Genomic DNA, 22,397 nt, shown 5'->3' on the forward strand with positions numbered 1-22,397 from the left:
TAATTTTTGTATCGCACTAGCAACCTGTAGGACAACGTATGTAGGAGGGCTGCATGATATGAGGAAAATATCTAATTGCGATTAGGGCTGCAACTATCGATTATTTTAGTAATCAAGTATTCTGCCGATTATTTCATTGATTAATCGAGTAATCGGATAATAAATACTTTTGCTTTACAGTAAACAGCAATAGCAAATATACAAAAGAGGTTTCCTTTTTACGAAAAAGCAACATTTTTATTGCCTAAATTGCATACAATAACAGGGATAGAGGTTCATATTTTTAAGCACAGGCCACATGGGCCACCAAGCACCCTCTGTTGGCAAAAGTAAATTTTTGGTGGCCCAAATGTAAATCTTTTTCACCCCCTTCCCCTTTATTGCCTCTGGCTCTTTGCACTGGATATGCAAAAGAGCTGTTCACTAAGCCCAGGTAAATGTGACTGTACAAAGCTTACAGCTTGTGTCGGGTTCGTTCCGTGGAATGGATGAGTAGACTGGATGTTTTGCATGTTTGCAGCTTAACATGATCCCAAACTTTGTCATTTTCTCTCGCCTGTCTCTTCTCTTAACTCCTCACTATTTTCGCTGTCTTCCTTCATTTTGTAATCTGCGCTGTCAGTCTTGTGTCCAGCGTCGGCCCGTTGTGCGCAAGTAATAATCGTCCGTGCGGAAACACAGTGAGCCATACGTTAGTTACATTAATTAAACGAAGCTTCGAGGCAAAGAATTTTGCATAGAGGATTTTTAGTAATCGAATTATTTGAGTTACTCGAAGAATCGTTTTAACCCTAATTGCGATTATTTTGACTGATATTGCGATTGCAGTATGATTCACGATATTAAACGGAATAATCATGTTTGTATCATTTTTTCTCATTTTCATTGACGAATATTAAATATTAAAAAATGTAAATGATTATAGTGTGATTTTTGCGAGGATCTGTACCAAACAAAGATTGTCTGTAAGAAGTCTGTAGGATAGGATTTGTAGGCCGGGACAGGGACGGACTGACAATCTGTGTGTGCGGGAAAAGTCCAGAACGGCCGTCCAACCGACGGCTGTCGGCACAAAAAAAGTCTAATAAAGCAATATTAACAGCCAACAGCAAGGGGCGCTAATACGATCACTTACTATATATGCTACCTGTAAAAAAAACTGAGGAAGAAGAGTCGGCCTACTAGTCTGGCTATCACCAATCCACAGCCTGGTCATGATGAGGGACAGACAGCAGTTAATTTCACATCAGCACGAGGTAGGCCTACTGGTAAGTGCCAGGGGCAGGAGACATTATAATAGGATCTTAGCGGGTTGCATAGTCAGCTATCAACATGCCTCATGATTATGAAAATTATAGTGCCATTTAGTGCTGTCAAACTTAACGTCACTTCGTTGTATATGAATGGTTGTAGTGAGCTCACTTTTGCTGCTAGGGTGAGGACTATGGTATTGAATTAAACGGTAAAACATCAGGCATGCATTGGTACCACTTTAAACGTGCTAACAAACAGGGAAGGGGGCTACATAAGTCACCAAATTTAACCAAAAGTTTAACCAAAAAATTCTAGCTTGCACTTTCTGTCTGTCTTCCATCAGAGTGCAGTTTTTCCTTGTCTTTCATATTTGCGTTTACTATTGTGGAACTGGCAAAGACCTGGTGATTGTTTGTGAAAGCTTCACAGACAAAATTGATAGGGCCTAGTCATTTTCATCATTTCACAGCCTTAATATGAATCAAAGTGTAATATGATTATATACATATAATATATATAATAATAATATATACATTGACAAAATATTAAATAGGTTATTCAATGCTAATTCTTTAACACAAAGCATATATTATCAATAATAGCTAATAACCTATCTTTAAAATCATTTGTTTATTCAGTTTGAAGATAGTTGCAGCACAAAAGATGACAGGGAGAGTGCAGGGAAGTGCAAGGATGTCCCAGGATGCTCTACATCACAATGTTTCAAACGGCCCAAGTCAGATAGTCACAGCCTGGAACAATTTTTTGCTTACCACTCTCTACAGTGAGTGTTTAGTTGTAAAGATGGTACCAACCGCAAATGGCTAATACCCCAATTATCATCATTGGTTTTGAGATGTTACTTGCTGTGAATACCTTGTATGATAGGCTACAGTATTGTGGCATAGTATCAGGACATCCTGGCTAGTGTCTGTCGCGCACAGCTATGGCCGGATGATGGGCCTATTTGGGAGAAAGTCCAGGGCTGTTTTTTACCCCCAATCCGTCCCTGGGCCGAGACGTCTCTGCAGCACCACAATACTTCATTCAGAATGGTTTGACACATACAGTATTTTGCCTTTAAGAAATATTGCGCCCCTCTGCGATTTGGATATTGCACTAGTCCATATTGTGATTTCGATAAAATTGCGATTAATTGTGCAGCCCTATGTAGGACACTGGCTAAAAAAAATGTTTATGTAACTAAGTAACTTTTACTTAAAGTACATTTTAAATGAACTACTTATTACTTTTACTTGAGTCATTTTTCAGATAGGTAATTTCACTTGTACTTGAGTAATATTTCATCAAAGTATTGGTACTTTAACTTGAGTACAATATTTTAGTACTTTTTCCACCTCTGTCCCCATGATGACACCGTTGTTGTTGTTGTTGTTTAATTTCTTTTCTTCTGTCCCTCATTAACATCATTGTGAGGGATTTTGCGAGACTCACTAGAGTGTTTCCTAATGAAATGTTCGCTGGACAGTGACTGTTATGGTCACATTCAATAAAATGTGTAGACCAGTGCAGAGCCGCGGTTTGTATGTTGCACCGGGATGACCTCACATTTGGATTTTGGGGTCAGAAATCAGAGGTTACAGTCAGCCACAGTAGTTTATAGATCTATAATAATGTTAAAGTAAGTAAAAAGTAAAAAGGCTACCATCACAGGTCAGAAGGGACCATTTAAATCTCTCAGTCATTGATTTGCGCTATTAGTTTTGATTATGCTAAATTGATTGAATTTATGTCTTAGACATTTAAACACTGATGCTTTGAGTAAACTGACATTTAAAATTCGAGAGGACTGTTTTATGAGTCAACTGGTACACAGAGGCTGACTCTCTCTCTTTTCTTTCTTCTTCCGTTCCCTTCCCTTCCACTTCAAATGCTAACCCAGCCCAGTTGCCATGACAATCCAATCCATGCAGCTTGTTTTTTGATGCTGCAAAGTACTCAAACCCCCCCCACCCTTGCTGCTGTGATTTGACTGCCTATCGCTACACCAAGCCAGGTGGTTGCTTTCCTCGGGGAGCCCTTTCAAATAAAGGCATTCAGCCAAAAGACTTTGAAGTCCCACTGACTGTAGACAAGCTCTCAATAAGAGAAAACACTTCCTTCCTGTTTCATCTGAGGCTTTAAAGGAAAAGCTTAGCTGGGGCACAACCTCATGTTGCAGTGTTAAAGCTGGAAAAATAAATAAAATGAACTGTCATTTATAATCCTCAATTCAACTCATTTCCTCTCCAAACACAAAATGCCACAGAGTCTCGGTTGTCAAGTTGAGGGACTAGAATGAAATGTTCAAAATGTGTAACCAAATGGAGTCACTGAAAGCTTGTCAGCCGACGGCAAAGCATCACACAGCTCGTACTCATCACAGGTTTAAAGACAGGAAGAGACAACCACGCATGTAAACAGACATGTTCACCCTTACTGTACATGCACACCTACGAAACACACACCTTAATTCAAAGGTTTGACGGAGAGAGAATACACCTCTCTTTTCTTCAGCAGTTTAGTTTACCTTCAATCTTTGACTGTTCAGTGTAGGTCAGAAGTTCATTCAGTAATGAAGTTCTCCCATTCTCTTTCTCCTCTCTTTCATCTACACTGTCGCTGAGAACAGAGAGATGAGAACTGAAATTAAAAGAATATTGAAGACAGAATTGCACGTCTTCAATTTTCCTTTTTCCTCTGAGGAATGATGTAAAATTGACAAAAGATAAAGTTAGCTTTGATGGCAAATTCATGATGAAGGGAAAGATAATACTAAGTTCCTACAGTATTTCTCATCTGCTGACAGTGGGAAGGTTGCTGATAAAAGTTAAATAAAACATTCAGTTAACCATCAGTCAAAAGGGTGCATTTTCTTTTAGCTAAAGGCACTTTTCTTTTTGATGGTATATTCATTGGTATAGGATGTTATAGAGTGCAAATGAAAAACATTTTTTATCTCAAAGTACACAAGGACACAAATGCAACCATGTTTGACTTACTTGCAGGTAATCAGCGTTATCAAGACGCTTTGCTTTCGTCATTCTACTTTCTGGCCAAACACAGATTGTTGAACTCACTGAGTAGTCAACAAGATTATCAGTTTCCTGCTGAGGAATGCTGAAACCACTTTAAGTAGACCGCCAGTTGCAGCATACTAATAGAAAAATCACATAATGCTTAATGTCTCAGGGTTAGAGTGCAGATCCACATCATGAAACTCTTCAAGCTTCACTTTTCTTTCTCACGACACATTTATTAACTGTGTATCATTCGTATTCATTCTCCAAACGCTGCACATACTGTAAGCACTGTGCAATAATTTATGAACCCTGTTAATATATGAAGCGCTGTCATTTGTCTTTCTTCCCCCTCTCTCATCTTTCTCTCTCTTGCCCCACCTCCCTAATGATTCAAGCTAGTTTTTCCATTTGATAAATTCTATTTAATTCATTTTGCTGTGGGAATCAGGGCAGTGGATGGCTTTCACTCACATCCCATTTGCTAATAAGGCAATTACAGGCATTTTTGCTTTCCAACAATGTTCAGTGCTTCCTGCACATAAACGAATGACCAATTGCTCAAATGGGCAACTGGTAAGAAGAGGTTTTTAATTCCATTTCAAACAGACAGACGCAGAGAGTCAATGGGATAGTTAGTATAGATGATCAAAGAGAGCAAAGCATGGTATTGTTCATTATTCTCTGAATGTTCATATCCGAAGACCTATTATCTGCACACATAGGGACTCATTTTGGCCTTAGTTGTAGATTCTTTACGTCTCTATATTAGACACACGTACAAACTGAATAAAGAAAAAATCTAAGAAATCCTGTCAAAACAAATAAAGTGCAAGAAAGGACACAACAGAAGGTGTTACATTTCAACCCAGTCTCACGGCAGTTCGTGAAATGGTCACGTAATTTAATCTATTGATTTGTGTACACGGACATGTTTTTCTCGTTTATTTCGTGGTGGCCAGCATGTTTTTTAAACAAATGTATTTTAATGGGAAGCATCTTTCGGTAGTGAGTAGTATGAAAGGCCGAAAATCTGCTTAGGGAGGTTGGTTGGGGTGGTGGATGGGTCAAACAACACAGGACTTTCAACCCGGAGACCGGGGATCGTTTCCCGCGTGTCAGGTTTCCTTTCCCCGTTCTTCTTTTCCTAAACCCAACCCGCGTCCCCCAGAGACCGTGGATCGTTTCCCGCGTGTCCGGTTTCCTTTCCCCGTTCTCCAACCTCCGCGTTCCCATTACGTGCTGACCACCACGTACCTCCATGTTCCCATTTTGTGGGGGACCACCACGAAATAAACGAGAAACACGTGTCCGTGTATACGAATTAATAGATTAAAAATTACGTGACCATTTCACAAACTGCCGTGAGACATTTTGGCCCAGCACCCTCTGTGACAGACTGTAAATGCTTCACTGGCATTTACTGGTCCACAATCACAGTGTTATATGCATCTTACAGTGCAGAACTGTCACCTCAATTTGATGGTAAATACAATTTTGGAGTGAATTTAGAAAGTTTTCTGCTAAGCAATCATTCTATTGTCCATCCCCCGAATTTCCCTCAGACTCCCCTCTTCCTCTCGCCGTTCCATTTCCGCTCGAGCAGCTAAGTGTGTCACAAATGTGGGTCAGTCGCTGTACTTCCCCCACTAAAGTCAATTCAATTTGGTAGAAAGATAAGAAGGTATCAAATTTAAACAGCTTGGAGGTGCTCTGAGGCAAGACAAAAAGCGCGGCAGTCTGCCATACTTAAAATACCAGCTTCTCTTCTAAGAGCCTTCCTTGAGAGAGTTACGTGACGGGTGGGAGAGGAATAACACTTCTTCCATTAGAAGAGAGAAAGAGAGGGACACCGAGAATTAGTTTTCATCAGTACATTAGCAGACAAGCTATAACCTGGGTGGCAGTGAAACCTTTTTACACAGATTTTCTTAACAGCCTCGTTGTGTGCTGCTGATGCTCACATTGTGCTTCTGTGGCTTGGCTCCATGATTTGAATCAAATGCTTTCAGGACCTGTTGAAAAACACAAACATAATTGCCTGTGGTTTCTTTGACGCGAAAGAGGATAAAAAAAAGCATTTGGCTTCTAAGTAGCAATGGTTCATGAGTGGAGCCTGACCGATACATCGACATGGCTAACAGTAAAGACAGATTTATTTGTTTTGTTCTCTTGCGATGCTGCCATTACTGCGACTGCAAAGTTGAAGTGAACGCAGTTTGACTGACCGTGAATGCAGAGATGTTTGTTGGCTTCTCCTCTAATAAATAAAGAAAGCCTGTGGAGGACACCTGTGTGAAAACAATGGTGTCACGGCACAGGTAGTACTTGTAAAATGTTTTGTTCTTATGTCTATCGATCAATTTATTTATTTGTTTCATGAAATCGTACGAGATACAATTCCAGAGATATGTAATCCTATCAGCTACTTCAATTTGGACATGATTCATCATAAAGCAGAATGTGGCCGTCTAGGGGATTTAATTACCAATAAGCCTTATCATACTCTGAATGCCTCCAGTTGGTAACACAAGAGTGTATACAGGCCTTAGCCAAACTTCATTGCGTAGTCCGGGCCAGCCTGCTTCGATCCTCCTTTCCTGTCGCCAACAGTACACTGAGCTGTAAGAGATCTGCAGGCCGGCAGCAGCAAAACCCAACTTTTATGGAAATTGCAATTACTTTATTTCCTACACGTTCTACAGAAGATCATGGGCATTTTTCTTGGCAAAAGCTGTTAAAAATAAAATCCTTACATACATTACTGTGTAGTAGGGTTTACAAGTAAGCTATGCTACAGCAGTAATGGCAGCATGTTTACTTCTGCCTTCAACCTAGATTGGTCTACAGGCTAACTTAAGTTAAGTAACCTAAGTTTCCCACAGATATATTAGTATCAGCGTATATTGTTGATAAGTATGAAGAAGTTGCATTACAGAAACGTTAAAGATATGTTGAGGTCATTTAGATTTTTTCCACGAACTTACAAGTTTATTATTTTACTGTAAAATGTTCCAATCCATACATATCAACACAATATTTGTATTTTAGAAACAAATATCTACCGCTATATTGTTACACTGGTCTAAGAAATCCAGTATCTGTCTGGTTCTTGTCAAGGATCCTGGCCTCAGTTGTTATTCTTTTGTTAACATCTTGTTCATGTCTGTAGTGGGCACTGGGTCAGACTGTTCGGTTGACATCATGGAAATGATACAGAATGTGTACATAATAGGTCTCTGACATGTAACACAGCGTGTGAACATTTGTCCTTTTACTCTGTTTGCACTGCTGTTAACATAGTTTCTATATTTTATAGTTATTAGTTTTACACCTACATCAGTGTCCTGTCTCCTACTCTCGCTCATCCTCCTCCCACTGTTCGTCGTGTTTACTTGTACTGATCAAACTGCTCTGGTTAGAGAAAGAAGAGAAGTGTGGAGAGAGGAGAAGGGTTTACCAGTGAGTGTCTGAGGAAGAAGAGTCACAGACACAGCGAGACAGAGAGCTTTGCCTGCAGAAAGAAAGTGTAAAAATGCATTTCTCTTAGCCGCCTGCTTTGTCCTGACTTCAAAGGGGCCTATGAATTGCACTTAGGAGTTGTCTAAATGAGGTGATGTGAAAGATGAGAACCAGAATTGCGCTGTATCTGCCACTGGCAGTGATTCTCAAAGGACTTTAGTGAAGAGCACACACAGGCACACTGATCACCTTCAGCCCACAGACATGAATACAGAGATGTGGTTGAATGCCAAGAATTTCATTTGTATTAAAAATGTTACCTGCAAAGACATGGTGAGTTTAATATTCACAAAGAAGAAGGATATAGGGGATGAGTTGCACAGATACCCAGTGGAAACTGTATTTTTGTAATTGAATAAAAACAATGTGTTGTTGAAGTCTGTGTGTGTGTGTGTGTGTGTGTGTGTGTGTGTGTGTGTGCGTGTGCGTGCGTGCGTGCGTGCGTGCGTGCGTGCGTGCGTGCGTGTGTGCGTGTGTGTGTGTTTATGCGTTCCTGCACATGTGGACATGCGTGCCTCAGATGTTCCCCCCTGCAGCAGATAAGAGCCGTCCACTCAGTGTGCCAGAAGGAAGCCTCACAGATATAGAGGAGCAGACTTAAATGATGTGGAGGAATAAGGACGGACGAAGACGGTGGAAGGGATGAGGGTGGCTCGTTAGCATGCGTGGCGTGCATGTTTCGGCAGGGGATCAGACGAGACAAGATGTGAAGCGTCATCCATTGACACGGGAGCTGCTGTCAAGATACAAGAAGACAGGAGGGAAGCTTGGAGGGAGGCAGGATGAGGAGGACCAGGGAAGACAGATGTTCATAGAGAGGATATAGGGGAGACGAGTGAGACAGACAGGCACATGTCTAAGGCAGCGGAGGCAGAGATGAACAGGAGAGGACAGGAGTAAATGAGGAAAGAGAGAAGGAGGGGTAGCAAAAATCCTGCCAGAAGCATACCAAAGACAGAGTGAGAGAGAATATCAGAGAATGATGGACAGATGAGGGAAGCGGTTTTGCTTTCTCTGTCATCCCACTCGGTTCTGCTATCTATCAGCGATGAGTACACTCCCTCCAGTATCCCTCGCAACACTCCATCCGTCCCTGTGCATGCGGGTGTGAGTCTGCACATGTGTGTGCAATATTTGATTGGTCGCTCCAAGAAAGATGATGACCAGTGTGAGCTGAAGAGCCGGTCACATCATCGCTCTCAGTCCCCGAGTGTTTATAATGGCTGAACACGGCAGACACTGCAGATTGATGATAGAGAGGAGTTGGAGTTTGTGTGCGTGTATGCACAAGAGTGCTTATGCCTATAGAGTTGTGTTCGGGAGCGTATTACCTGATGTGTGTGATGTATGTAACAAAGCTTCCTGCGGCCTTTATCTCAGCATTGGTTGTTTTGTGGAGCGTGTCGGCTGCTGATAGCCACTATCAGCCAACTCCACGCTCCTCCATCGCTTAGCCTCAGTGTTTTTTCCTTCCTCCACATAGTCATTTCTGCCTCACACCTTCCTTGCCGCCTTTTCTCCTTTTACCCTCTGACCTCTAATCCCTGTGTCCTCCCCTCATCTTCTGAACATGAACCCGACTCAAACTGATTTCTATTTATGACATAACTCATGTTTTTATAACTTAACTCTACATGTGTATGTCTAGCTATCCTCATTCAACCCCCTGAAAAGCAACATTTCTATTCATGTTTGTGTGTTAGTTACTTGACAATGTGGGTATAGTAGAATCAGAGAATATTTATGAAGATAAATTGTTATCATATTTCTAGGCGTGCCTGGTGAATAAACTTATTTTGAGTGTTATCCTGATTCTGACTCAACAGGTAACCTTAAGATCCCTTAAGGTGCGAGTAAATCCTAAATTCTGAAAGCAAATCCGTCCACAATATCTCCAGCTTGCTTACATATTATCCTTACTGCATTTCCTGCTAGCGTTTGGGAAAGTCTGTACCTACATTACCACGTCTGTGGAAAGTTGGCTCAGCAGTCTGTCTTTTAATTGGTGTCTAGGAGGGTAGACATGGGATTTTACTGTAATGTAATGGGACTGCTTAACTGCATTAGTGCAATACACAAAATAAAAATACGCAATTACTCTGGATATTTATAAATGGTTGCACCAAACTTCCCTATACTTTTCCCTTTTAAAGGGACAGTGTACAAAAGGAATTCCAGAGTTTTAACAGGGCAATAAACAAAAGTTTATTTCAAACATGCACAGACTTAATGAACAAAAAACTTTCTTGTGGTCAAATCCGGAAAGGCATATGTGTGTGACCAGGGGTGACTGCACCTGTGAAAGATGACAGTTGGATAGAGAACGAGAAACAAAAGAAGTGACTCATAAAAAAAAATTTAAAAAATCATGTGATACGCCAACTAGAGCTAAAACAAAGTCAATTAATCAATTGGTCGATCAACAGAAAAAGTCTTCCAAGTTGAGCCGGCGTGTGTGTGTGTGTGTGTGTGTGTGTGTGTGTGTGTGTGTGTGTGTGTGTGTGGGGAGTGGGTGGTAGAGCGAGGGAGAAAGTGAGAGAGTGACGGTGATTAGCGTCAGAGTGAGTAGCGACTCTAGAGTCATAGTGAGAGAAACAAAGTGTCTCCCCTGTGTTTTCTGACCAAGGTGGGAAATCTGTAGCAGGAAAAGTTAACCCTCTCCTTGATTTCATGTTGTTTATGGAGAAGGAGAACCAGGAAATGAGTCGGCGGGGAAATGCAACGCTACCAAGCCACGGCTGAGCGACGTACTTCACCGCGACGTGTAATTAAATTTTTCGAGAGGTGCACGTCAGGCTACGGTGTAGGGTCCGGCTTAGGTTTGTCTCCACGTACCTACGTACGTAGCAATGGTGTAGATTTTACGCAGAAGTATAAATCAAGCTTAAGTGGATACATGAGCAGCCCATTCAACGGCACACAGAAATTAGGTTTATGAATTAAGACTTGAAAGCTTCGCTTGAGCTTATGCAAGCCCAGAATCCTTTTTACAGATCTACAGTGCATGATTGATTTTCTATTGAGAGAGATTTTTTCCTTTTTTACAACCACTAGCAGTTTGAGAAAAAACGCAAAACTGTGGTGTGATAAATGCTCTTTTGAATGCATTTCATTCACACTGTGAACCACCTTTGACAGAGCTTTGATTTGTTTGAAGATTTTATTTAAGTGTTTTGATGTTGCAGAGGAAGAGAGGCAACTGGAGAACTGGAGACATGGACCAGGGTGAATAGATGAAAGACTGAGAGTGAATTAGTTTCTCAGTTTAAATAGGCCCTCAGGCAGCCTCATGGCAATGCCAGAGTCCAATTTGGCTCAAGGCCTTTGTCGCATGCCATACCTCATTTCCCTCCCACTTTTGCTGTCACTCTCCACTTCATACTGCCTAATAAAGCATTTATCCAAGGAAGTGATTTAAAAAGTAATAGGACCTTCTGTGAGATACTCAGCCATCTATTGGGACAGGAGGCAGCCCTCAGAACCTCAGTAACAGGTTTTTTACACATATGCATATATGCAGAAATGTGTATGCAAAATGTCCTCCTACCTACAAGCTTCATCCTCTTTTGTCTGACTGTTTGCAGCTCTGTCTATATATCTATTTAGTCAGCCACTTCAGGTAAGGAGGTTTGTGACTTAATCACAGCGGGGTTAGAGTCGCTCTATAGGAACCCAGGAGTGCAGCAGCAGAGTGGATGTGACTCTCAACCAAGATCAAGCACAGCTCTCCACCATTTTCCCTCGTAACACTGCATGTTCCCTGGCAGCCGAGTGTCACTGGAGGGCCACTTACAGGGACAGGCACAGTACCTGCCTGGCTTTAGTGTGTTTTCTTCCACAGCATTAGCTCTGTTTATGATTAGGGGTACACATCCAAGCACGGAGTCCTCTGACCCTGACCATGTGGGCATTTGAAAACTCTCATGCATAGAGAATGAAGCAGTGTCAGTTGCCATGCAATAGTCTCATGGAGCTCTTCATTACATAAAACCCCAAATCTATTTTATCCTTAACTTCTGTTGGATTCTAAGTTGTGTGTGTGTGTGTGTGTGTGTGTGTGTGTGTGTGTGTGTGTGTGTGTGTGTGTGTGTGTGTGTGTGTGTGTGTGTGTGTGTGTGTGTGTGTGTGTGTGTGTGTGTGTGTGTGTGTGTGTGTGTATAGACAGAGCCTAGACCTTCCCCCGGCTTACAAAGAGTCCTGGTGTTACATACTGTATTTTGGTCCATGATGGTGAGGGGCCACTCTGACATGTTATACCAGTAATAGTCCTGTAAGCAAACCACATCTGAATTAATACATCAACATCCATTGCTGTAGATATAACATGTCACAATGATTCGTTTTATCATCTAATTTTGTCGTTATTCCAATAGTTAAAATCCATCTATTGTGCATATTATTATTGTTATTATGGAGCACTCATGAAAATCCTACCCTTTAGAAATAGCAAGTGTGACTGTCCTGTTTATTTTCCCGAGACAGGCTTTGGCACAACAGACCTCAAACATCTCCCCCTTCATTTGCTCTGTGCGTGTTCACCTCTCCTTTCCTTCCTGCCTTCACTTTCTTTGCTTCTTGTCTTCGTCGCTCAGCAGAGGCCCTAAGCCCTGAGGAGTGCACATCCATTTTGAACCCGGAGGCTGTCAAGCGTGCTGTTGGTAAATGAGCGAGCAAACCTGTGGCTTTCAGCCTCCACTTATCATTTTCTCCCTCATGCTCCTAAACCCTCTCCCTTTTTCTCACACTGGCACATCCCTCCATCGCTTGTACCTAGCCTTAGTTTAGCTGTGACGGATTGTTGCTTCAAAAGGCAACAACTCTTTTTTATAAAAAACACCCAACTTGGCCAGACTCTGCAAGTCCCATTGTAGATACTCAGTGAAGATTGTTTTATTCAAAGCACCTTGTAACAGGTTTTTTCTGGGTTAGCATCAAGTCAAGTTTTGCATGTCAAATTTCATACACTAGTGAGCTTACTGTTCTTCAAATTAAAGGAAAAATAAAGAGTAGTCTGACACAGTGACATGGTGTATACTGTGTATTAGATGCAGTGCCTAAAGCAGGGGCATATTTGCTGACAAAATGAGTCACAGAACAATGATGAAATTCCTGCAAAGTTTCATATAAACACAACCCTCCTTACTTGGTACTTGGAAAAAGAATGTGTTTAATTTGAAAATAAAGCCAGCATGTTGCAGATGTTGTGTGAACAGCCTCTCCACAGCAGGGATAGACAATCAAGCACAGAAAACAGAGCCCAGGGCCAGGGTATGTTAAGCATGTTCATTAATTTCTGTAGTTTCTCTCCTGCTGGCCGTGCTTTCTTCCTCGACGTGCCGTGGATCCTAATAGGCATAGGATCCCTGCTCACTGTTTTGATGCACATACAGAAATGCCCTGAGCGAAAAGGGAAATAAGAGCGAGAAAGGCAGAGCGAGATGCAACATGGTGATAAATAAAGACAGATGACAGAAGTGAACAGATAAGGAACATATGTCATCGAAAATAAATGAGAAATTGATCAGGAGAAGTAATGGCTGGACTGCCAGACTGAAAGAAATAACTTTAATTAACTAACTGTGCAGTGTCTGCAATTATAAATCCAAAGTCAATACTCATAAAATGTCACTGGCATCAACTTTTATGTACATCTGCACAATGCACACACCTCTGCACACAAATGCTGATACATGCTTTTGGATGATACGGTAAGGGCTACATGTGTTATTGCATAGTTGCACACTATGTGAGCAGTTTGTCACCCATAGGCAGTTTGCTTTACCTTTAATGAGTCAGCTCCATAGGTTAAAACTTAACCAATGACGCTGAACCAGCTCAGAGCTGTGTTAACTGTGCAGGGCTAGAGGGCACAAAAAAGGACCCCATCAGCGAGCGGCTTCCTGACGCCCCACTGTTCCAGCAGGCCTCCGTGCGGAGCCACATCTCTCTAAAGAGACTTCAAAGGCAGGCATTTGCAGACCCGATGGAGGCGTTAACCTTTGACTCAGAGGCTCTCTCTGTGCAAACAGGGACAGCCTAATTGATGCTATGTACTGCAGAAAAGGAATAACTTGTCCTTGTGGATTGCAGCCATAGAATAGAGTGCTTTAATTTCCGCCTCTTACAGTATATGGAGACAGACAGTGGCTGTGCATAACCTGTAGCAAAGTGGCCCCATTTCTTTATAAACTGTAGTTACCAAGAGTTTGCATCTAGTAATGCTACTGCATATGGCTTTCTTATTCCTTGAATTAAATATGCCTTTACACTGAAGGAAAAAAAAAGTTCATGTATCATCGTTAATAATAAATCATAATTCTAACTGTTCCAGGTAGTAGGATTAGACAAAAACAAACACAGAACTACCATATACTTAAATGATTTTTAGAAATTAAAATAAAAACTAAGGTAGGTATGGATTTGTAGATAAGGGAGAATGGCAGGGTGCAATTTTCCACAACCCTCATGGCCTTGAGATGGTCAGATACTGCCGTGGCAGATGGAGATTGAATCAAGCCCCTATTGCTCCTTGTGTCCCAAGATAATGTGAAGTGGACACACAGTTCACTCTGGTTAATTTTCCACCTCATGTTCTGTCTGCCTCTCAGAGAGATAGAGAGAGCGATAATCCAGACTTATAAAGTGATGTGGTGACTAAAGGAAGGCAGCCTTCTCTAGGTTTGCATGTTGTGTGTATTTACTGCTAACCACATTACTGGCTCTTTAAGAGACAAGAGACATGCAAATAAGCATAAAACAATCAGACAGACAAACAGACAGATGAGTTAATGGATGAATATCTGTGATGTGTGTCAACTTACTGTATACCGTAGATGGACACAAGTTGCCTTTCCTGAACTTGGCATGATAGAGGCTGAGCTAAGTTCAGATCACTAACATGTTTTGACTTTGATTAAAAAAATATGTTGTTCAAGAGGAAGAAAGGAAAGTACAATGCTTTGCACTAAGATGTAAGAAGCTTTTTCTATTTCGCATTGCTTCATGGTGTCAATATTTCAGCACTCTTATTTTGAATTCTTTCCAACTTTGCATCTGCATCACAATAGTGTGACATGAAATCTTGGAGCTGTAACATGGAACAAGAAGCTCTGACATGGCTTCCCACACTGCTGTATCAATAATGAATCAACAGTGGAGCCAAGCTTTTCCATTGACTTAAAATGCTGTTACAGAGAGCCTTACGTAACATTTTGGTTAAATCATGATGTTGATATTCATGGTGTTTCCAAGGCTGTCTTCATTAGGGTACCATGTTATGTCTCCTTGCCAGTTGATCACCACTCACACAGCTGATTCCAGCCAAACCGTGGCAAGGTGTTAGGCAGAGCAGCAGAACATTGCAGAGTATTTTGCATCCAACTAGTTTTTTTTCTTGCCAGCATTGGTTCCAGTGGTGTGTTGCAGCTGAGCATAGTGTCTGTCATGAAACACAATCTGCACATTTTTCTTTGGTTTCTGGCATGTCACACCACTCCGATATCTGACTCTGACGTTTGTCTTCATTTTGTGCACAACACTACAATGACACTCCTGCAGGGCAACATGTCATTAGGGTTGCATCTATCTACACTGAATGACTCCCGCATAGCATCTAATATTGAGGCTAATGTGTCCCTAAACACAGGTGGCCGGTTTGGAAATGGAAAGGGGCGCTGAAATGTTTCCCTGCGCCATGGATCCAAAACAGCTCCTGTGTGCACAGAATGTCTTTGTGTCTCTGAAACCTTTGAATTAACTCTTGGTTGACTTTGATACTGATGTAGCTTCTTCTTGTTTACAGGATACAGACCTACTGGATATAGCGCACATAAAAGATGCCAGAAATGGAAAGTGCACCAAAACGCCAAAGGTAAGCCCGCAATTAACTGATTTGAGTTGCTTGCACAGCCCCACTTACTTCAATATATATATAGACATATTTATTTAGATGCCTTATGGTTGTTTTTTTAATGCAATATTACAAGTAAGTAACCATGAGACTTGTCTGTACAGAAATGGTGGAGTTGTTTGTATGGGATGTGTAGTTAATATAATTGTCTCTCATATGACCTTCAGATGTTCATATTTTGCATTGATGTGATTGATATGTATTGTATGCAGCTGTTGTTCACACTTCATCTGTACATGTTTAGTAACGTTTTTAGACTGTGATGTAAAGACAAAAGCGAGGAAGTGAAGAACAAATGGCACTCAAGATTGACCAACATGATTTGAATTCAAACCCACACAGTGCATGGATGGTTTCTAGGATATCCAAGTTTCTGTTTCACAGCTACTTAAACAGCTTTTTGATTGTGAGCGATGAGAGAAGAATTTGTACACATATATTCTGGCAGGCTGCAGCTGTCAATGAGTTTGTCACATTCTGGTGCAGTTACAAAGCCAAATTCCGTTTTCGCAGCTAATGTCCCACTTACTAAGCGATGGGTAGAACAATAACCTGCCATCTTTTCCACTTTCTTATTCTATATCCCCGCTAAATGACTCAATTTCATATATCTGCTGGATCTAGGCAGTCTTGTGATGAGCTGCTTTTACATAGCAGCGTAAGTCTTCATCGTTTTGACTCAGTGCAGCAGGAGAAGCGAGTGGGGGTCGCGCACTGCTGCTCTGTCTGGGGCGTGAGTGATGATGGAATGAGTACAATAACACAGAGAGGATTCATGCATTTCTAAACAGCTTACAGAGTGATGCTACCCAGGGAAGAGACATGACCACGTGACAGGTAAGATGGTCGAAGCATTGGAAATCCATTACTGGGTGATGGAGCGGTGATGCACCCTGGGCATTGTAATGGGAGCACCAGTGAGACACAGTGTCTGAAGAGTTTATGGGATGAGAAGAGGAAGAGAACAAAGGGGAGAGGGAGGAGGGGGGAGGCAGAGTGATGAAGAGACTGTGGGGATGAGAGGAAGGAAAGCAGAGAGAGGAGAGGGAATAGCAAGGGGAGTTTTTACGTAAGGTCTGCAGAAGGCGAGAGGAAAGATGAGAGGAAGGACACAAAGATGATGCGAGGTCAAAGGAAGATGTCAGGCGAGAAGCACAGATAATACTAGACAGCAGTTACTGTAAGTGGACAGCAAATTATTCCTTGCTTCTCAAGGATTTCTCCTTCACACGCTACATGCTGTAAGGATGTTGTCAGAATGGTGAATGTTTTAGCAAGGATCACTGCGCTGTTAACTTCAGCATGAAAGAAACGCAAAAAAGCTGAAAAGAATTCAAGATCGAGAGACATTTATCAACATTTCAAGGTTAAACCTAATACTCTGCAAGTCTGAATATAACACTCCTATTTTTACTGTCTTGTTATTGCGTACGTTGGTTTTATATTTATATGCACTCTAGTCTTTAAAGCTCGAATTGCTCTTTCCGCTCTCGGCATTCAATCGTGCATATTGCTGAAAACTAACACACTCACCAAGACGAGATGAGATGTTGAGCTCGTGATGATATGTTGGTATTAAAAGCTTTGGAAGTGCTTTATTGTGCCACTCATGAGTCCCGCAACTTAGCCCAATATTGTCAGACTCCAATCATCCTCAACAGACTGGCTTGAAATGGCCTCCAGATGGAAAGGCTGTTTTGGCTCGACTCTTTTGAGCTCTTGTTTCTACTACAGCTCAAGTTAATTCATATTGTCTTTGAGTGCCATCGGAATTCCTCTCTGAATGCCATTAAGATTTGGAGCCCGCTGCTGTGTTCATCAGCTTGTCGCTGTGTGTGGGCGGCATGTCTGCCCTCTGATGAACTTATGCCACTCTGCCCACAGGCTCCAGCTACTCAGTATGATTCATACATTTTCACCGTGAAGACACTCGCACACACACAGAACACAAATATATTTCAGAGACAGGAACACTCACTATCACTTGTACTTTGCATACACTTAAAACTGTACACACGAACACACTTGAGTGGAACAACAAAGCACGATAAAAACAGTATCCTTTGTTCTACCGTGCTCATCATGATGCTAATTAGCATGTGTCCTCCCAATCATAATTCAGACTGATTAGATTGGCTGCATGTCCAAATGACAAGAGGCAACCTTTGTCTGACGGATGATGCAGGAAATAAATCACACGCCCTTAGGTCTGATGAGCAAAGCACTGTGCTAATAATCATCCACTTCATATAGCCACAAATAGCTTCAACGCAGAGAACAGAGGGCATGCAGCTAACAAAAGCATTTGCTGTTGCTTCTAAATCTGTATGGTTCTTCTTGCATGCATGGTTATCGTGGAGTATTCAAACTGCAATAGCAAGAAAGTGAGTTTCTTTTTGGCAGTGGCAACTCTGTCGTCAGCTGGATGAACATGGATTTGTTTTTTGTTTTTTACTTTGTGCGTGTCATGCAAGCGTTTAGTATTATTTAGTAGTATCGAATTGTAAGTTTCCACAAAGCCAATATTGGCTATTTAAGTTGTTGGACAAAGAACGCAACAACAGCATCCCTATTTACTTTACAGTCTTAAATATGGCAATGGTATAATTAATTGACAGGGTCTCACAAAACCTAATAAGTATAATAATATGTATCAGAGATTATTCATTTCATAACCACCTAACATTTCATGGAAGTAGCCACCTTAATACTGTCTTTATAAGATAGCAATTTATTTATTTCTAACGTGTAAATGAAAAGTTTGAAAGAACAAAAAATACCAGAGCCTATTTCTAGTTAAATAAAACTTTGACTATGGACGGTAATATTATATATATATATATATATATTTTAATAATATATTAAGATTATTGATATATTTCATTCATTTGTATAAAATGTATTTATGTATTTGTTAATCCATTCTTTACATTTTGGGAAAACATAGGATGTGTCAAAAGCCCCTGGTCACCGTACCAGGCCCCACTGTTCCAAACCATCCATTCATATTGTCTCCTTATTAAATCAGCAGATTAGATTGTTCCTGCACAGCATGTTCTCTCTCCTCAGCACCAACCAAACAACTAAAGCCAGTCACATCTGCAATCTCTTGTGTACACTTTACCATTCAACTAACTTTTGCAAAACTGTGTTCAGATAACTTCTCTTTCACTCTGCCTCCTTTCCTCCACCGTGAGGGGCATATTGTCAGGCCGTCCCTCTGCTTTCTGGAAGTGTTCTTCTGTCTGAATTGTTCTTTCTTAGCAGAACTGGCAAAATGTAATCAGCATCTCACCATGCTGCTTACATGCTTTCTCTGTCTCTTTGACAACCGAATAGATATCTGTCTGAGAAATATCCTGCTTGTGCTCAGTGCCTGTGTTGTTCACGGCATACATACAACATACATCTCGGAAATGAAAAATCTTCATGATTTAGTGTTCTATACTGCAGACTTCATTCTCGGATCTTTAAATTTTTTTATATAATGGAAGTAAGAAATCAAGCACAGCTGCTGTTACACTGTGGGAGGGCAGAATGTGTTCTGATAATTCAAATATCCTTATCTTAGCCCAGTCTACCATGTGCTAGGTGAATTATTTTGCGACATGATAGCTCATCCATCCCATTATACATAGGACCAGGCTGAGGTACTGACGACTGACTAAGTGAGTGTAGCAGATGGCTGTATGCACACGCATGCAGAGGAGTTGTACTTTTTGCTTTCAGTATTGGTGGATTTCAGGGACACACGCACACGCACGCACACGCGCACACACACACACACACACACACACACACACACACACACACACGGCATGGCAAGGCATGCTGGCTTGTGGAGGTTAAAATTATCACAATCAACTGAGAGGGGAACAAATTGATTTCAAAGAGGATAGTTTGACTGATGCAGCCACTGTTATCAGCAGAGAAACACATGGACAAAATACTAAATTAACGTTGTAGGTAATTTTAAAATATGGACAGTTTATTCTAGGTGATGATCAATAGCAACTATTGATTTGAGAAAAAAAGGGAAAAAAGTGCATTAGGCTGGCGACAGACTGGATGCGTCTCATGAGCGTGTCAGCTGCGTGGCGTATCCGTTTTCATTCGGCTCCTATGTTAACAGGTTAGAGCTTACACACTGAGCCGCGCCGAAAACGCGTGCATGCTAGAAATAGAACCGACGCCTATTTTTCACGCGACACGCAAGGGTGTTGGAAGCGTTTCCAGGCAAAATAGAATAGGAAAAGATGTTTATATGTCATTTTGACACGAATACATATTAATAAATGACATGTTAATGTTTGAAGTCTCTAGGTTTTTGACATAAATGCAGATATAAAAGTAATAAAAAATTTTTTTTTTAAATATTGCACCTGTCAATACAGTAGCCTATTTTGCCGTCAATACTGCCGACGTTGTATTTGCTGTAATCAAATCAGTATATATTTATGTTTAACATGAAGTATACTACTGCTTGAGTGCAGTAAATCAATGGGAAACATACATGTGTACAGACAAGGCTAGCAGCAGCAGTGCCGCGTCAGACATGTTTCTGGTGTGTAAAGACATAGAAAAATCCACGCAGCTGACACGCAACAGAAACGCCACGCTCACGCCACGCATCCAGTCTGTCGCCAGCCTGAAGCCTGCAGGAGAATCAAGGCTGCGATATTCTTTTCCTCCAGAGCTGTTTGTTCCTTCTGACTTTTATTGTGAGGTGAGAGGAAGTGGCCGCCAGCTCTGTTACAGTCTAAAGCTCGCAGCAGAGAGGACTGCTGCTAAATACAGAGCAGCTTGTGTGTCCCCAGCAGTGTAACAGGATCTGGGAGAGGCCAGCAGGCCATTATCACCACCGCTCTGTCTGGCCAACAAAGTTGGCTAAAGCTCCATCTCCCACAGCAGTAAGTGCTAAACAGCTCCTCAGAGTACACAGCAAGCTACTGGAGAGTTTAGATGTGCCCTTATCCAATGCACAATCAAAGCAACTGTGTTATGACCATGTGTAAGGCAGCGATTACACAGTAAACATGAAACTGTTCTTCCTGGCATTCATGTTTTGGAAATGTGGAGCTGTGCCATACCAAATTCTTTTGCTTTCAGTTACAAATCAGAAAACAGAATTAGGCCCTGAGTGGACTGCACTCTGAAATCTATTTTTTGATGCCACATCACTTAAAGCTTAAACAAATATGTAAAGAAATGAATATTAGCAGGGTCCTTAAATGCAATCGTACGAGCGAGGAAGGCTTTTTTGAATCTCCTCTCCAGCATGTGTTTTTTAGGTTCTTTTTTAAGGCTCTTGCTGTGGCAGTGTTTATTTCCATCATCTGTGCTGTCTGGTGTGTATCGATAAAGGGCAGGGTCACAGTATGTGCTCCAGCTGCAACAATCACAGCCCTTGAAATCTATCGACGTTAGGCAAGGCCTTTGTGTGACCCTGGACACACACAGCTACTCTCCCGCATGGCAAGATGAATAGCTGAGAAAGCATGGCAATATGAGGTAACATGAATTCAGTATATTGGGCGTTGTAAAGAACACTGTATACTGTCAATGGAAGTGTCAATGGCAGCTGTAAAATGAGTGACAGATATACAACCTTTGCTGATATGTGAAACAGTCCGCAGAAGCTTTAATTCCTGGTTTGCATTACAGCAGCAGAGAGATTCCTTAGAAGCAATAAAATCACCAAACATAGCCTAAAAACAGCTATGATGAGTATTTTAGGTGCATCTGCTGGTGGTGTCATATTGTACATTGTGATGCTCAACATTTATAGCAAGTCCAGTTGAGCCATGTATCGGCTTATCATTGAGCCAATGCTTTATTTGTGTGTGTGTGTGTGTGTGTGTGTGTGTGTGTGTGTGTGTGTGTGTGTGATAATATCTGTGCTATGTAGAGGTGTTATTTTCAGTATGTTTCAATGATGTAATGGTGTGTGCATGAGCCTGAGTTTCAGATGTAGCACAGTAATATAAATGCAAACAACCATTGTCTCAGCCTCCATCCCAGAGAGACAAATCGTAATTCAAGCCCTGGTCTCACCTGCTGCACAACTACACAATCCCCTGTAGTCAAAGATAAATACTAGTTGATCCCTGCTTATAGGCTGACATGCAGGGATCAGTGCTAACCTATATGAGATTCAGTCAGATGGATGTTGGCGGCACATCTTGCTCTCACAGGGTGTAAATTAGTGTCACATGGCAGTGTGTTGAAATGGTAGACTTGAGACTATTAGTGTTTTGCAGCATATTCATGATCAAATATTAAGAATGGTAATTATGCAAACGACCACTGATGGTTTGAGAGATGAGCAGCTGAATGTAAAAGAAAACTTTAGAGGGACAGTCAATGAAAATGAGTCGCTGCGAAGGCCTTTGTTAGGAAGACTCAGAGACAGAGTGTGTGTGTATGTTTAAGAGAGAAATAGAGCGTTTGAAGGCATACTGTATCCCTGGATTTTCTACTAGTAGCACAGAAAATGAAATTTCAGGTATTAAACTAGAGCTGAAAAAATTAGTAGTTTAACAATTTTAATTTAAACATGAAATGTCTTGTTTTGTATGACCAACAGTTCCAAAGCCAGTCTCAAAACTCAAAGTTTGCTATTACAAAAAAACAAAACAAAAAACAGTAAGTATTCCCATTTGAGAAGCTGGAACCAGTGAATTATTGCTCAT

General features: G+C 41.3%; 1 protein-coding gene across 5 annotated transcripts in view; it reads left to right on the forward strand.

Moving 5' to 3' along the window:
• Positions 1-22,397, forward strand: part of LOC116041939 (1-phosphatidylinositol 4,5-bisphosphate phosphodiesterase beta-1) — a 172,395-nt gene that overhangs the window by 75,194 nt on the left and 74,804 nt on the right. For all 5 annotated transcript variants that reach the window (XM_031288011.2, XM_031288010.2, XM_031288012.2 and 2 more), the window contains one exon: positions 15,598-15,666. In XM_031288011.2, the coding sequence (XP_031143871.1) occupies positions 15,598-15,666 (69 nt within the window). The remainder of the gene's footprint in view (positions 1-15,597; positions 15,667-22,397) is intronic.

The sequence above is a fragment of the Sander lucioperca genome, chromosome 19 (genome assembly GCF_008315115.2).
Source record: "Sander lucioperca isolate FBNREF2018 chromosome 19, SLUC_FBN_1.2, whole genome shotgun sequence".
NCBI classification, from domain to species: Eukaryota; Metazoa; Chordata; class Actinopteri; order Perciformes; family Percidae; genus Sander; species Sander lucioperca.